General features: G+C 42.0%; 1 protein-coding gene and 1 long non-coding RNA gene across 6 annotated transcripts; both read left to right on the top strand.

The window, feature by feature from the left end:
• Nucleotides 1-624, top strand: LOC126494995 (uncharacterized). The gene is made up of 2 exons (XR_007590097.1): nucleotides 1-80; nucleotides 248-624. It is a non-coding gene; the product is annotated as an uncharacterized lncRNA (long non-coding RNA).
• A 5671-nt stretch (nucleotides 625-6295) lies between these two features.
• LOC126494986 (leukocyte immunoglobulin-like receptor subfamily B member 3) lies at nucleotides 6296-16882 on the top strand. 5 transcript variants are annotated; one of them, XM_050132576.1, is made up of 17 exons: nucleotides 6296-6512; nucleotides 6675-6710; nucleotides 6936-7220; nucleotides 7359-7661; nucleotides 7958-8242; nucleotides 8383-8685; nucleotides 9393-9692; nucleotides 10004-10288; nucleotides 11014-11316; nucleotides 11921-12217; nucleotides 12426-12743; nucleotides 13829-13948; nucleotides 14262-14337; nucleotides 14418-14455; nucleotides 14700-14752; nucleotides 16026-16166; nucleotides 16257-16882. In XM_050132576.1, the coding sequence occupies exons 1-17, from the start codon at nucleotides 6479-6481 to the stop codon at nucleotides 16365-16367; spliced, it is 3288 nt and encodes a 1095-aa protein (XP_049988533.1). In that variant the 5' UTR covers nucleotides 6296-6478; the 3' UTR covers nucleotides 16368-16882. The 5 variants fall into 5 exon arrangements, 4 of the variants coding, with proteins under 4 accessions (XP_049988533.1, XP_049988532.1, XP_049988531.1 ...); XR_007590096.1 differs by lacking the exon at nucleotides 16257-16882 and adding an exon at nucleotides 14911-14988 and having other exon boundaries at nucleotides 6675-7220; XM_050132575.1 differs by having other exon boundaries at nucleotides 6675-7220; nucleotides 12441-12743.
• Nucleotides 16883-17146: the final 264 nt, after the last annotated feature.

Here is a 17146-nt window from a genome sequence, read left to right as displayed (position 1 = left end):
TCGTCAGCCCAAAGAGCAATCAGGGCTCTCCGTCCCGTGGGAAGTCCAAGGAAAACCCTCCTCCGTCCAGGTCTCATAAGGTGAGCATCCAAACAGCCTAGGCTCCCACAAAGCCAATACATGCAATAGGATCAAAAACCCATTGCCATTGTTCTTGATGTCTCAGTAGTCCTCATTGTCCGCTATGTTCAGTGAGACCTGTTTTAACCCAGGCTTATAAACCTTCTTTTACACTTTCACACTGCAGGCTGATACAACAGATGAATCAAATGATATGACCTATGCTCAGCTGTGCATCCTGACACAAAGACAGGGGCAGGTGAAACTTTCAGCTTCCAGGCAGAAAAGTCCCTCCTGAGAACCTACCCTGGTGCCTATCAGCCTGGGAAGATCCAGACTATGAATTCCATGGAGAAGGGTGGATTCAGAAATTTCATATAACAAAATCTGTCTCAAGTGCACAACCATTGTGCAGACATAATCAGTCTCTAGGAAATTCTGAAAATTTTGGGGACACTGATTCTGTTGTCCCTGCATTTTATAAATAAGGGAAGTGCTTGTCAGTGACCAACAGATAAAGTGAGAAAAGAGAAGAGGAATAAAGAAAGTTTTTGGTTTTGTGTTTTTCTTTGCTTGTTTTTATTTTCGAGATTCTAATATAATTACAACATTTTCCTATTCCCTTTCATTCCTAAATAAATTTCCATAGATTCTTCTCCACTCTCCTTCAAATTCATGACCTTTTTTTATTATCATGTGTATGTATGAAGATGTGTGTAGAAAGTGTTAAACAATTTTACTCTATCTCAATAATGTTATATTATTATGTTATAATAATATCTCTATAGTTTTAAAAACAGGACGTATGTGTGAGAGATATGCCATCTTGCAACAAGGCTTACTTGGAGGGTTTTTTTTTTCTCTATCAGTCTCTGTTTTCCATTTATTTATTTATTTTTTATTGAAAAAAATTTCTGCCTCCTCCCAGCCTCCTATTTCCCTCACCCTCCTCCCACTCTTCTCCCCCTCCCCCACTCCTCTCCCCCTCCCTCTCCAGTCCACAGAGCAGTCAGGGTTCCCTGCCCTGTAGAAAGTCCAAGATCCTCCCCCCTCCGTCCATGCCTAGGAAGGTGAACATCCAAACTGGCTAGGCTCCCACAAAGCCAGAACATGAAGTAAGATCAAAACCCCGTGCCATTGTAAACCCCGTGCCATTGTCCTTGGCTTCTCAGCAGCCCTCATTGTTCGCCATGTTCAGAGAGTCCGGTTTTATCCCATGCTTTTTCAGTCACAGTCCAGCTGGCTTTGGTGAGCTCCCACTAGATCAGCCCCATTGTCTCAGTGCGTGGGTGCACCCCTCGTGGTCCTAACTTCCTTGCTCATGTTCTCCCTTCTTCTGCTCTTCATTGGGACCTTGGGAGCTCAGTCCGATGCTCCAGTGTGGGTCTCTGTCTCTATCTCCATCCATCACCAGATGAAGGTTCTATGGTGATATGGAAGATATTCGTCAGTATTGTTATAGGATAGGGCCATTTCAGGTTCCCTGTCCTCAGCTGCCCCAGGAATCACACACATGCAACATATAATGACAAAGGTTATATATTATGGTATCATAATGGAGAAAAGTGAGCATATTAAGAAAATACTGGACCAACGAAAGACAAAAACCAGCTGGGCACATCAAAATTTGGGATCTCCATGGCTGATGTCAATGTACTCTTGTGATCCCTGATTCCTGTCTGTCTTGTTCACTGTAACATATTTTTTTCTCTTGAACTGGTTACATTGCCTCTTAGCAGCTAACCTTGGCAGATCTCACATCACTCTGGCATCCCTATCATCTCGGGGTCTCTAAGGCAACACACATTTGGCCTTCACAGCTTCACACAATGGTTCCTCTGGGTCTCTATTCAGGGACATCCATGACACTTGTTTGCCCTCAGAGGCTTTCCTCAGTAGTGGAGGAAAATTCCATAACCCTTTTCTTTTATCTTTAACTTTAAAGTAAGAACCACATGACAAGACCTCCCAAGATTTGCTGCTTTCTAGGGCTGGAACATGATCCCATACTGAAATTACATCTTCAACACCTTTCTGTATTTAATGTTTTCCTTCACTGCCTTTTCTTGGATGTCCTAGAAATTGCTTCATAGACAAAACAGGCCCAGAATTCAGAGATCTGCATACCTCTGACCCTGCAGTGTTGGGATTAAAAGTGCATATGACCATGCTATTCTATAATTCCTTTTCACAAGATCGAAGCTTAGGTGAGTGTGATCTTGCCCTGAGATCACTATTCCCTTTATTTCCTTTTTAATGCTGCTTTTCTTTAATCTGTTTATCTCTTGAATTCAGGATTTAACTCCATTCCACTTCCTGGTAGGCTTTTTCTCTTCAAATTATACATTATGCAACTTTCCTTGCTAAGCTTGCTTTTTTTTAATTACAGCTATTTATCAGAGGGACCACTAACAACCACATAAAACTCATATAAAGGAAAACATTTCGATTGGGACTACCAAACACTTCAGAGGCTAAGTTTATTATCAACATGGCAGAAAAGTATGGTAACATGCAGGTAGACATAATATGTGAGAGAAGTTGAGAGTTCTACATCTTGATTCTAATCATCAGGAAGTGAACTGAGACACACTTCCTCTAGCAATGGTACAGCTACTCTAACCAGGCCATACCCTTTAATATTGCCACTCCCTGTGAGCCTATGGGGGCAAATTATATTCAAGTCACCTCAATACCTGTCTCTGAAACTTATATTTAATAATATCTTGCAGCTTGCTGTTATCCATATATTCAGGGCACCACCATTACATACATTTGAAATTATATTTTTTAGCTAGATTATAAAGTTTCAGGTTTCTCTATGACATATTTTTTGATCCTTAGAGTGAATGTTTATTACGGTGAGTATTAGAACCCAGATGTTAAAACTCCTCAATGTTACTAGACTAGTGGGGTCTCCCAATAACCCTACCAGAAAGGACATCAACATCATTCTACCACAAGGGAGGGAGTAAGGCGTCCTGCTTGAGTTTGAAGAATTGCAAATTTTATCCTCCTGTCTTTAATGGACACTAGCGATATTCATCTAGTGTGCATCACTACCTCGATCATTGACACAGAATCTACAGTATTGTATGAGAAACTGTCATCAGGAGAGAAGGGTTTAAGAAGAAAGAATGTTGAGGGTTAGATGAAGGGTAGTGAGTAGGAGGAACTTCCTTGTCTTGCAACAAGGAATTCAGAAGAACAAAATTATATGGTACTAAAGGTCATAAGTAGACTGAACTTCCTACTATGAGTCATCTAGGTCTTTCTTGTAAAAATTTACCCAAACTTCCTTCTCCTATGACCTTAAGTATCATAATGGTCCTGTTGACTCCACAGACAACTCAGGAAGAGGGTGGTCATCTTAAACCCTTATAATCCCACTACTATTTCCAACATTAACTCCAAACAATTTTGGTCCCAGATGCTCCTGTCATTCTCCCTGGGAGCTGTGTTGCTGGAAAATATATTCTCCAACCTGCTGAGCTAACTTCCAGTTGCTTTGGTGTCTCCGGGTTACCAGTTTTCATGAACTGTCAACATTATGGGCTTGTATTTCGTCAGTCAGTAGTCTTTGAGTCATTTGTGTTCTTGTAAACAACCTCTAATAGACATTTTATAAGTAGTCCTTTAAACTCATTTTGTTCATCAAATTGGCCTTTGGGTTCACCTCACTTTTATCTATCATCAATCCCCTAACTAGCATGAAAAGATGTTTGTTCTCAGATTCTCAGGAATTGTGAAAACAGTCTTGCCTATTATTGTTTATATGCTTAAAATTGGACTTCACATTTGGGTGTGTATGTTGCAGGAATCTTTAAGATCACACCCAAATCAAGAAAATCAAGTCTATATGAATATTATTCTTGTAAGTTACTACTGTATCTCTTTGCAACTGTGATGATTATGTTTACACAAAATTCAGAGCAAAAAATGAAGATTTTCCTTTATGTCCTGGGTATTTCATTTCAACTCCTCTAGAATTCTGTGACACAGTAAAATGGCATTTTCATTAGAGGAGTAGGGGGCATTCTGCCTGATGATGTATGTATATTTTCCAAATTATCAGATAACTTATCCAGATTTCTTTATAATGACAATTGATCTACTATTAAATTATAGAAACAAAAATTGAACTAACATATATAGAAAGCAAAAACAGCATGAGATTGGTAATCTTGATGTCAGTCAATAGACCTTGAAATGAAGAAAATGTCATGGATTATGTAGGTGGGCTACTGGATACACTGCTGGTATGGATGAGTACAGTGTAACTTTCAAACTGAAACTGATGCCTACACATCAGACATGTCCAGAGCAAAGTAGAAACTACTGTATTTTACTGTCTTTGAGGGCACAACACAGTAAAATGAATTATCTGAATACCTATCCATAAATAGAGCATGGGCCTTACAGATACAATCTCTTGGAGCTCTGACCCTACAACACTCACTGTTGTTGGCAAAGGCTACTCATTCATTTCCTGGCCACCCAGACCCAAAATAAGCACACAGAAACTGTATAGTAACAACACTGCTTGACCTATTAGTTCACACTTCTTATTGGCTAGCTCCTATATCTTAACCCATTTCTACTAATCTGTGTATTGCCCCATGGTTGTGGTCTACTGGTAAGGTTCTGTCTAGTATACAGTTTCTGTCTCCTGCAGCAGCTACATGGCTTCTCACTCACTGGCCTTCTTTCTACCAGCATTCAGTTTACTTTTCTCACCTAACTCTATTCTGCCCTGTCATAGGCCCAACCACCTTCTTTATTAACCAATAGTATTCACAGCATACAGAGGGGAATCCCATATCACACTATGGAGGATCATGTCTTGCTGCAGTGATTCTTCATGAAGGTAGAACCTGGCACTTTACCATTCTTTTGTTGAAAATGGAATCTTCTGTATTTTGGAAACTTTAATTTAATTTCTATTTTTGGGGTCAAGGTTTGATAACCTTTACAATTTAGACTTAATATGTTTTCCATGGGGAAATGAAGAGAACAGAAAAAGGTGCTTCAATTATACCATTTATAAGACCAAGAAATATATATCCGAACTAAATCATAAAACAATTTAAAAGTTCAACAATCCTGCATATCTCCAGAATAGAAACACTCCTGAGGCCATAAAACAGTATAAAGTGAGGTTAATATTGGACATTCAAAATGATGCTGAGGCTCAGAGATAAAATACTAGCAATATTTTGGGGGGGGGCAGGCCATCTCATGCTTTTTATTGTTTTTATTTTAATTTTATTTTTTATTGAGCTCTACGTTCTTCTCTGCTTCCCTCCTTACCTCTCCCCTCCTCTTCAACCCTTTTCCATGGTCCCCATGTTCCCAGTTTACTCAGGAAATCTTGTCTTTTTCTACTTCCCATGTAGATTAGATCCATATATGTCTCTCTTAGCATCCTTGTTGTCATCAGTGTTTGTTCATAATGCGGAGTCTCCTGAGATTACTCCTCTCCCAGTGTAACTATACACAAATAAAACCCTACTGTGGAAAGCACTTTCCAGTAATATAACTTCTGAAATTTTTCTATGTTACAAGGGCTAGTGGAGCACACCATTATCCTAGCACTTGGGAAGAAGAGGCATGTTGGCTGATCTCTGTGTGTCCAAGTTCAGTCTGTTCTGCATAGTGACTTCGAGAACACCCAGAGCTAAATAGTAGAACCTGTCCCAAGGAAAAAAAAATTAAAATGTTTCCCAAACCATTCTAAGAAGCCCTAATAAAACTCAATGGTTCACCAGCTAAATTTGGGTAAAATCTTGTCTCTGTCATTGATGTATACTCTGGAGTAAGTACCAGTTCATTTAACCCAAGAAAAATTTATAAAAAATACCCAAAGCATATCTGGGGTTGGGTAGGCAGCTGAGATCCTGAGAAAAATCCTAAAGCATTATGTGGGTGGTCTGACTGAAAGAGTGATTGAAGGAGAAGGTCTGACAGACAAAGATCAGTTCTGAGCCTCCTCAGCTGTGGGTGTTGACTCAGGAAGGCGCTCGGATTATTTTTTGCTAAATAATGGTGAAGAGGACCATCCAAGTAGATATATATTGGTGTAAGTGAGATGTTTTGCAAAAGTAGACCACAATCAGATATGGGTTTGCAATTCTAGCACACTGAAAAAGGGTAGGAGGTTGAGACTTACTTGAGTTTAAATAGGCCTTATGTCACAAACAAGAATTCAGGCCAAAGAACTATACAGAATCAGAGACCACATGTTTTGGAGCCCCACCCTTCACAGCACTGGGAAAACAAAATCATTTGCCTAGAAAGAGCAGATTCTTTTATACAAGAGCTGCCTGTATAATATAGTCAAGCTAAGGGGACACCAGACTGTGAAGACCATATACTTAGTGTCTGTTCATTTGCAAACTTTTGGCAACTGGATGATGCTATGACTTCCACCCTCACAGTTCTGCTTTGTCTTGGTGAGAAAGGGAGTTGTGGAGAGGGAACTCAATTATGAGAGGAAATCCACCTCACAGTCAAGCATTGGCCCATCCGGATGTCTCAGTAGCTCAGAAGGGATCTGAAAGAGGAGGTGCTGTTCAGGCTTCAGCTGCGTGCACTCACAGGTAACTCTCTTGCAGGTCTGAGCCTGGGCCCCAGGATCCCAGTGCTGGCAGGTGAGTATTTTTCCAGCTGTCATAGGGTGTTCATCATCAGTGGGTATCAAAGGTACCCTCTGAAGAAAAGATATGTAGAAGAGCTGGTGTGGGATGATGCTGGTGTTGCCGGAAAGGTATTGAAGATGAGAGATTGGTTTAAAGATAGATGTCCTCAGACCCAACTCCCATTTTTGTTGTTGTTCTTTGTTTTTTTTTCCTTGTTTTGTTTTATTTTTTTTTCAGGGGGACTCTCTAAACCCACACTCAGAGCTGTGCCAAGGAATGTGGTAACCATTGGGACTGAAGTAACTATAATTTGTGAAGGTCCCTCAAATGCCCAAGAATACCATTTCTATAAAGAAGGATACCCAGATTCTCAGGTACCAACAAGTCGTAAAGACACTGAGGAAAAGCACAAGATCTTTATCTCATCAATTGAAAGTCATAATGCAGGCCAATATTCCTGTTTCTATAAAAGCCCAGCTGGCATATCAAAACCAAGTGATACCCTGGAGCTAGTTGTGACAGGTGAGAAGACCCTTCCTGAACACTGAGATATACCTTTAGGAAAGGAATTTATTATGTGCAGTTCTTTTTCAATCCCACGACAGGAGGTATAATGTTAGCCAAAATAATTCACTTAACAGGATTCTTCTTTCATCTTAGGAGTCCACTCCAGCAAAGTCACCCTGAATTCCCTGACCAGTCCTGTGGTGATCTCTGGAGGGTATGTGACCCTTCAGTGCTCCTCAAAAGAGAAATATGACAGTTTCATTCTAATGAAGGAAGATCAGAAATTCTCCAGGACCGTGCCCATATGGAACACAATCAGTGGTGTTTTCCAGGCCCGGTTCCCAGTAGATCATGTGACTCCCAACCAGAGATGGAGGTTCACATGCTATGGCTATTACCAGAACAGCTCCCATCTGTGGTCAGTGCCCAGTAACCACCTAGAACTCCTGGTCTCAGGTAAGGAAGCTCCAGAATGTCCTTAATGATAATTGCCCTGGAACAGGATCACTGGGAAGGACCTGATATGTGGTGGGTTAATGAAGTCATGCTCCTGTGCTCAATGTCACAGAACATATGATGTTGATATAAAAAATAGGGATGGACATAAGCAGTGGAAACACAGCAGTTGAAGGAAGAATGGGGTCCTCATGTGTCCTTCTACTGTTGCAGACCTTCTTAAATATTATTTGAAAATTTGACATTCACTGTAACTGTTCAAAATGCCCAACTCCTTCTCACTTACTTCATTGCAGGGACCCTTCAGAAGCCCATCCTGTGGGCTGAGCCAAGCTCTGTTATCAACATAGGGAAACCTATGACTATCTGGTGCAAAGGAACCACGAAAACCCAAGTATACTTCCTGCATAAAGTAGGAAGCCCAGCTCCCTGGGAAGGACAACCTTTTCATAGGCCTGATACCAAGGCCATGTTCTCCATCACATCAGTGGAGAGGCATCATGCAGGGCAATATCACTGTTACTGTTACAACTCTGTTGGGTGGTCAGAGCACAGTGACACCCTAGAGCTGGTGGTGACAGGTGAGAAGACTCATCCCACCCCCAAGACCTGCTTTGAAAAAAGGGATATGTTCACTTTGGGTTCCATTTCTCAAACCCCAGAAGAGGGGCAAATGTATACCTCAATGAGTCCACTGAATAAGCTTCCGCTTCTCACCTAGGAGTCTACCTCAGCAAAGTCTTCTTGTCAGCCAACGACAGTCCTGTGGTGAAGTCACGAGAGTATACGACACTTCAGTGCTCCTCACAAGAGAAATATTATAGTTTCATTCTAATGGAGGAAGATCAGAAATTCTCCAGTACCATGCCTTCACAGAAAACAAACACTGGTCTCTTCCAGGCCCTTTTCAGAGTGGGTCCTGTGACTTCCAACCAGAGATGGAGGTTCACATGCTATGGCTATTACCAGAACAGCTCCCATCTGTGGTCAGTGCCCAGTAACCACCTAGAACTCCTGGTCTCAGGTAAGGAAACCCTAGAATTTCCTTTGAATGATAACTGACCTGATAGAGGACCACAGGGAAGAACCTGAAGTGTGGAGGGTTAGTGAACTCATGCTCCTTAGTCCAATTTCACAGAATGTAGAAGACAACAGGATTTGAAGTGCAAAAAGAAGGGTGGATAATAACAGTGGGACTTAAGAGTCCATGGAAATACTGAGTCTTTATGTGTCCCTCTGCCTTTGACAATAAGCTTAAGTGCCATTTGCAAGTGTGAACTTTGTGCAAGTGTCATAAGAGATGCATCTCATTTTCTTCTGCTTTGCGGGGACCCTCCATGAACCCACCATCTGAGCTGATACAGGCACTCTGATCACGTCAGAGAGGCCTGTGACCATCAGGGTGTGAGGGGACCTGAGAAACACAAGTGTGTGTGCTATGGGACAGATGCACCCAAAAGAATAACACAATAAGGCAAAATTCATCTTCCGGTCTGTTACAAAACTGAAGGCAGAGTGATATTCCTGTTACTCTTACAACTCTGCTGTCAGGTCAGAAGGCAGTAACACACTGAAGCTGGTGGCGACTGGTGAGTGGATACACAGGAATCATATGGATCCCCAGATGTGACTTATTAGAAAAGTCTGTTATTGTATACCTACTCATTACTAAAGTCTTGGGGACAAATCAGACTGTAAACCCATTTAATATTCCATGTGTATCTTTTCTAGGTCTCTACAAAAAACCCACCCTGAATGCACTGCCAAACCCTGTTGTAACCTTAGGATCATCTGTGACTGCCTCATGTAGCTCAAATAATAATTATAATGGGTTCATTTTAATCAAGGAAAAGCAGTTCTTCAGCTTCATCATGAACTCACAGCATGTATATACTGGGCAGTCTTCAGCCAGTTTCCAAGTGGGTCCTATCACACTCAGCGAAAGATGGAGCTTAAGATGCTATGGCTATTATTCAAGAAACCCTCAGAGATTGTCAGAAGGGAGTGACATCCTGGAGATTCTAGTCTCTGGTGAGGAAGCCCAAGCCTCTCTATTGATTGACAGGGAACCTGAAACAGGATTCCCCAGGGAGACCTTACTGTGTGATCAGCACAGGAAAAGTCAGACCCATTAGGCCACTATTACAACATGCAGATTGTGGGAGTCAAGACACAGAAAACAATGAGTGGGGTTGTAAGAATGGAAACTGGGATGGTCAGGAGAGAGACTGATATTCAGATGGCTCCATGGCTCCTTTTGTTATTCAAGGGTCATCTACAAGTTTCACATTCACTGTACAACTGTTTAAAGTCCCACATCCCTCTTGACTACTTCTTTGCAGGGACCCTCCAGAAACCCACGATCAGGGCTGAGCCAGGCTCTATGATCACCTTACGGAATCCGGTGACAATATGGTGTGAGGGAAACATGGAAACCCAAATATGCTTCCTGCATAAAGAAGGACGCCCGGCACCCCGGGGCAGATTAACTGCACCAGTCACTAATCGCAAAGCAAATTTTTTCATCTCATCCATGGCAGAAGATGATGCAGGGCGATATCGCTGTTATTGTTACAACTCTGCTGGGTGGACTCAGCACAGTGACACCCTGGAGTTGGTGGTGACAGGTAAGTAGACACCGAGGGTCACAGTCTTCACAGTTTCCTGTGGGGGCCACTGCAAGTTCTGCTGCTGGTAGGGAAATGACCCACAGCAAGTGAGAAGAAAAACTCAGTTCAGGCTGGCATAGTAGTTGCTGGTTCACAAGCTAAAAAGTCTGATTCCACGTGGTTTATTGTAAGCATATTTAAATGCAGTACAATTTTGAAAAAGAGATTCCTGGTGTAATTGAAACTCCCGTGAATAACTATGCACAATTACACCAAAACTCAACTCAAACACATGTGACCATGAATATAGGTTCTATAGCTTAAGAGCCTTCAATCAGGTGCAGTCCCTGAGACAATGTAGATGTCAGCAGGCTATGAGGTACATGTGACATCTTCTTTAAGGAGGGCATTATTAACTAAGAGGTAATGATAAAGTCTAGGGAGTAAGAGTCTAGGATAAACACTCTGGGGGATTTAGGTGAGCTGGCTCTATAGATAGAAAGGTCACCTAATTATCAAAAACCTCCACTCCTAGCCTCTTGATGGAAAACAGCTATTTATTTTCTCCATTGGACCATCATCCTGTATGAGTAACATTCCTGGTTTCTCCCATATTATTTGTCAGCATGAGTACATTGGGCCCTCTACATTTTCCCTCAGGAAATAATCTCCCAAACATTTTCATTCACAGCCCACTTGCTGGAGACAAAGGTATCATTTCACTCTGCATCCTTTTATCCTAGGTGTCCACCCCGATAAACCTACTCTGTCAGTTTTTCCAAGTCCTGTGGTGACCTCAGGGGTGAATGTAACCCTCCAATGTGTCTCATCAAAAGGATATGATTATTTCATTGTGACTGGGGAAGATCAGAATTTCTCCAGGTCCCTCAAGGCACAGTATAGACACACTGGACAATACACAGCTCTGTTTCCTGAGATCCCTGTGGCATCCAGCAAGAGTCTGTCCTTTAGATGTTATGGATACTATACAAATGCCCCACAAGTGTGGTCAGAGGCCAGTGACCATTTGGAGATCCATGTCTCAGGTGAGGAAAAATTTTCATTCACACAATTGTTTTCTGACATGAGAACCCTTTCTCACTAGTTGTACCCCCCTGACGATGTTTCCAATTATAATGGCTGAAGGGAGCTCTTGATTGTTATGACCCAGATCATGAGAGACCATGATACTGTCAGAGCAGGATATGAGGGTGATTTTTCTTAGGGTTTCTAGTGTTGCAACGAAATACCATGAACAAAAAGCAAGTTGTACAAGAAAAGGTTTGTTTGTATTAAAGTCTCACAGAACTGTTTATCCTCAAAGGAAATCAGTAGAGGAACTCAAACATGGCAGGAACCTGAAGTCCTGGAGGGGTGCTGATTACTGACTTGCTCAGCCTGCTTTAATATAAAAACCATGATCACAAGCCCAGTGGTAGTACCACACACAATGGGTGAGGCTTTCGTGTATCAGTCCCTGCTCAACAAAATGTCATACAGGACTGTGTAGCCTGTATGTGAAAGCTTTTTCTCAGCTGATGCTTCCTCTTCTCTAATGACTCTAGCTTATGTCAGTTCACATAAAACTAGCCAGCACAGGAATGTTTAGCAAGAGCCAGATGGATGACTTTCTACATATCCTTCTTCCAGGGTTATCCAAGAAGCCCTCCCTGCTGACCCAGCAAGGACCTGTCCTGGCCCCTGGAGAGGATCTGACCCTCCAGTGTTTCTCAGACACGAGTTATGACAGATTTGCTCTGTCCAAGGAGGGTAGAAGTGACCTCCCACAGATGTCTGCCCATTTTACTCAGGTGGAAGGGTCTCATGCCAACTTCACCTTAGGTTCTGTGAATTTCTCCACTGGCGGCCGGTATAGATGCCATGGTTCATACATCTCCTCTTCTGAGTGGTCAGCCCCAAGTGACCCCTTGGACATCCTGATCACAGGTGAGGAACATAGTGCATTCTCTTAGGGACCCAGACTCTGAACAGGCTCAACTTTGGGGATGCCAGTGGTTGATGATCAAGATGATGAAGATTATCTCAGGAGGAATAGATCTTGGGATACAGGAGTAGAGGAATGGCATTCAGAGAAAACATAGAGACAAGGTAATGAATGAGAACCTCAGAACAATGACTATAATCCCTCACTCAGTCTTCCTCTCTCTAGGACAATTTCTTGTCACACCCAACCTCTCAGTGCATCCAGGAACCACTGTGTCCTCAGGAGAGAATGTGACCCTGCTGTGTCAGTCATCAATCCCAATGGACAGTTTCTTTCTGTTCAAGAAGGGTGCATCCCATTCCTACATGCATCAACTATCAAAGTACCAAGATTCACAATATGAGGCAAAATTCCCCATGAGTGCTGAAATCTCAGCCCTTGGGGGCATCTATACATGCTTTGGTTCTAATAACTCATCCCCTTACCTGTTGTCGCACTCCAGTGTGCCTGTGGAGATCATAGTCTCAGGTGAGATGATCCTGTAATGTGTGAGATCAGATGGTAATAATGAATACTTGACCTTGGAAGCTCTTTACTGGGATGGGAATAGGGCTAATCATAAAGGGCTCCCTAGTCAATGATACAGAGGCAAACTGGAATTCCTCAAGTAATGCCCATTTCAGCCTCTTCAGCAGGATTCAGAATGTTCAGGTAGGCAGCTGGAAGGTTATGGAGAGGGTTCGGTGTAGACATAAGACTGAGAAGAGTTGAGATAATTAGACCAGGTTTCGATTGAATACATCCAATTGCTAACATTTTCCTGGGGGCCTCAAAGCACATACCATAGATTTTCCTGTCTAGGGAGATTTTTCTATACCAGCACCTGTAAGTCTTCATTTACATACCAAGCTTGTATGTTGACCAGGAATTCAAGCAGTGAGCACAACATGATCTCTATAACCAGAAAGACTCACAGACTAGGATGTAATAAAGTCATTCTAAAAAAAGAGTGATATTTGAGATTTTTCCTAGGAGAAGTATATAAATGAAGGCAGGATGTAACTTCCCATGATTTCCCTATCCCATGCATTCTTCACTTCACCCCATGGAGTCTGATTCAAACAAGTTATACGGTAGTTACAGTCATTTCTGAGAGGTTCATATGGCCAAGCCCTTCTACTGTGTGATTCTACAAGTGTAAACAGGAGAGCCCTGGACTAGATGTTAAGTTTCCTTTAGTGCTGACTTTATCTGTGTCTTTCTCATAGGGAGAAATTCTCTAGAAACCACTTCTGCAATTGTCTTGCTCCATCTGACTCTGTGGTGGTGACATTGTGTAGGGGTATGTGACACCAGGAGTTCACGGTACTCAGGCTCCTTCCTTACAGTTCATACAGCTTAGTTTCGTGTAGGGAATAAGGTTGGAGACTGGATTTCTTAGGTTAAATCACACAGCATTGTGTCCTCCTGCTCTGTGACCAGCAGGTAAACTGACTAGAGTAAAGGGAGTCAGTCTCACACTGCATAGCTATGAGGGTAAGTGGTAGTGAATACAAAGAATCAGTATGGGCCTATCACACAGTTCCTCATTCATTATGTGTCCTATATCCCAGGGCTGGCAAGATATTCGAAGATTTTGATTGGAGTTTCTGTGGGATTCCTCCTTTTGCTCTTCCTTCTTGCCCTCTTCCTTCTACTCAGACTGAGACACCAGAACAAATGCAGGAATGGAAGTGAGTAGGGTGTGGGTGGTCTTGGTTTCGGGGCGTAGAGGGTACCCCCTATTGGATTTCCAAACAGGGGCTCAGTGTGGTCTTGGGAAAGCCCAGACAGTGACATGTCACCTTAGAAACACTTCTCTGAAACTCGAATCATCAATATGATCTTGAAACCTGTGAAATATCAGGTATCATATGAGATATTCCATATCCTGGAACATATGAACACATAAACATAAGCAATGAGTTGTAAAGGCCCCTTCCTTCCCTGAAAGTGCTAGGTAAGAATGTTCCACCCTCATGACTGAGACTCTTTTCTTTCTTGCAGTCCAAACAGAGACCAACTTGCAACATCCTGCAGAAGCTCCAGAGCCAGTGATCAGGGACAAAAGCATCCTGATGAGGTAACTCAAGGCTAGCAACCTAGACCTACAAACCTTCCTGACTAACCTCATTGCCATTTGACATTCTCCTTTCTCTCCAGCTCTAGGCCAACTGCTGGTATCCAGGAAGAAATCTTGTGTGAGACAAATATGGTCCCTGGGAGGGAGATATCTGAGATCTCAGCATTAGACGGGTGGTAGAGGTTCTGGGTCACTTCTCTGAGCCACCAAGTCACTATGGACCTTTTCCCCCTCACTTAATTATGGACCCTTCAACCACATTCCCTTTTCTCTGTTGCTATCTGGGAGAGGCCAGGTAACTGGGGCAGTGAGAAGTCCTAGGAATTTGGCCATGGGAAGACCTGTGTGTTTTGTTATGACAGATGCTGCTGTGAAGGGCACAGAGATTACAGAGCGTGAGAAGCTGGCCAGTGTGGTAAGATTCTTTTCCTCAATGCTATGAACTTATGACTCAGTTTACCCTAGGATCAATCACTGTCCCTTTTTCAGCCCTCAGAATTATGCACAGCTGGCTTCTTGATTCCAGAAGCGCCTGTCCTCTGTGTGCTATGACATTCTCCTTGCTTTGTTTAGTTTTGAGCATATGACCCCTACATTCTGACTCCTCAGCATCAGACTGTTTACTAGCAACTTCCTGAGTCTCAAGACAATGTGAGTGTCTGAAGTTGTAGCTTAATGGTAACGTGATTACTTTGGATGCATAAGGCTTAATCTTTAGCAGTAAAACTAATAAGTTAGTGAACAAAACACAAGAATTATATAAGAACTCTGTACCTGATGATGTTTTTGTGTATATGTGTATAAACACAGACTATGATAAAAGTCAACATTTGATGGCTTCTTTTATTTTCTGAGACTGAACCTCTGAATGACACCGGAGCTCATTGATTGGCTAGATCATTTGTATTGAACCTTGGGCACCATTTTATTTTCCCCAGTGCTTGGGTTCTAGGCATGTGCATTCTTGCTTGGCTTTTTAAAATTATGGGCACTAGGTAGCAAACTCATTCAATAATGTTTGCTTAACAACCACTATGTGGCTTGACTCCTCTTCCTAGTTCCTGAATCTTATTCTTTTTTTTTTAAATATAGGCATATTTTTTTATTGAGATAAATAAAGGTCACTGAATCTTATTCTTGACTAGGCTTACTGTGGGGATGGCAGATACAGCAGATAACAGAATTCCCCATTCACCAGGACAAACTCTTGGGTATAACAGAGAGAGTGAGCCTTGCAAATTGCTTGAGGGAAATGAATTAGAGGAAATTAGTTGAGGTTGATTTGATGATCTGATGGGAACAGATCACCAGTGTGAATTTTAATGGAGGGCTGAAAAAAGCCTTCTGAGGAGAAGGCCGAGTGTAGAGGCTACTACAAATATGTAATGGACTAGCATATCTCAGCAGGATGTGGCAGGTGCATGTGTTATGTCAGAAGGAACATCCTCTTTCCAAACGTTGGAGCCCATTAAGTGAGGCCACCATCCAGGATAATACATCAGAAATTCAGGAAGGAAACTGTCAGGCACTTAGAGTCATTAGGAAGCTCCAGAAGACCCCACCAGCAATAGCATCGTTTGAGTTAAATGTCTATAGTCTTACTCTCCTAATCCATGGAAATTGAGTGGGAGTAGAGCGTCTGGGGTACCAGAATACATTTCCTGTGATTTCCTTTCTCTTTGTTGCAGAGCCAGCATAAAGAAGATCACCCCAAAGACTTATATGCCCAGGTTAAACCTTCCAGATTCAGAAGGGCAGAGCCTATCTCTCCTTCCCTCATGCCAAAGGGATTACTAGAATCCAAGGACAGAAATGCAAAAGAAGACCAAGTAAGAGATCATCCAGTGGGTCATAACCTCTCCAGACCCCCAGTCTCCCAGTGCTGAATATAGAACTTACTCTACCTTCTCCCACTCCAGATTGCTGCAGCCAAGGAGCCCGATGAAGTGACCTATGCCCAACTGCACATCATGACTCCTAGACAGAGGCAGCAGAATGTCGCATCTCTCAGGCAGAAAAGTTTAACTTGAGAGACTTCTCTGTTCTTTAAACATTCAGGGAGATCTAGTCTCTGTATTCAATGGAGGAAAGAGTACTCAGGGGTGTCAAAAATTATATCTGCCTCAGGTGAACAGCAATTTTGCAAATGTAACTTGGGGATTTTGGCAACTTTGGGGACTCACCTGATTCTGAGACAGAGATGAGAAATGCCCCAAGCATTTTATAAATAAGACAAATACTTGGTCAATACTCAATAGATAAAATGAAAGACAATAGGAGTGAAGGAAGTTTCTGGTTTTTTTCTGCTTTTATTTGTTTTCTTTCTACTTTTGAGATTATAATTGCAGCAATTCTTCCTTACCTTTCCTCCATACAGACATTCCCATAGACCCTTATAGACTCTCTTTCAAATTTATGACCCTTTTTCATTAATCGCTATTGTATATACATGTAAATATGTATACACAAAGTTCAAAAATATTTTCTCTGAATATATACCTATGGTCAATTATACCTCAATAAAGCTGTAAATTGAATGATGAAATACTCATAGACCATTGTGCTATGAAAGTGGAAAATTCAGAACTAGTAGGAATAAGCAGTAATAAGGGTCCCAAGCAGTGACTGGAAAGACCAGGGACAAGAACTAAAGACAATAAAAGAAATAATTGGACCAGAGGTTCTTGAATAAGCCAATGTCTCATGCCAAGCAAATATACTAAGAACTACTCTGTCTTGTATACTATTTGCAATGGGACAATGGTCAAGGTTAGCAGAGAGACAATCATACAATATTTGAAAAGAGAAC

The sequence above is a fragment of the Alexandromys fortis genome, unplaced genomic scaffold, assembly GCF_014885135.2.
Source record: "Alexandromys fortis isolate MF-2015 unplaced genomic scaffold, M_Fortis_MF-2015_v1.1 scaffold_413, whole genome shotgun sequence".
NCBI lineage: Eukaryota > Metazoa > Chordata > Mammalia > Rodentia > Cricetidae > Alexandromys > Alexandromys fortis.
This window is presented reverse-complemented; position numbering and strand designations above follow the sequence as displayed.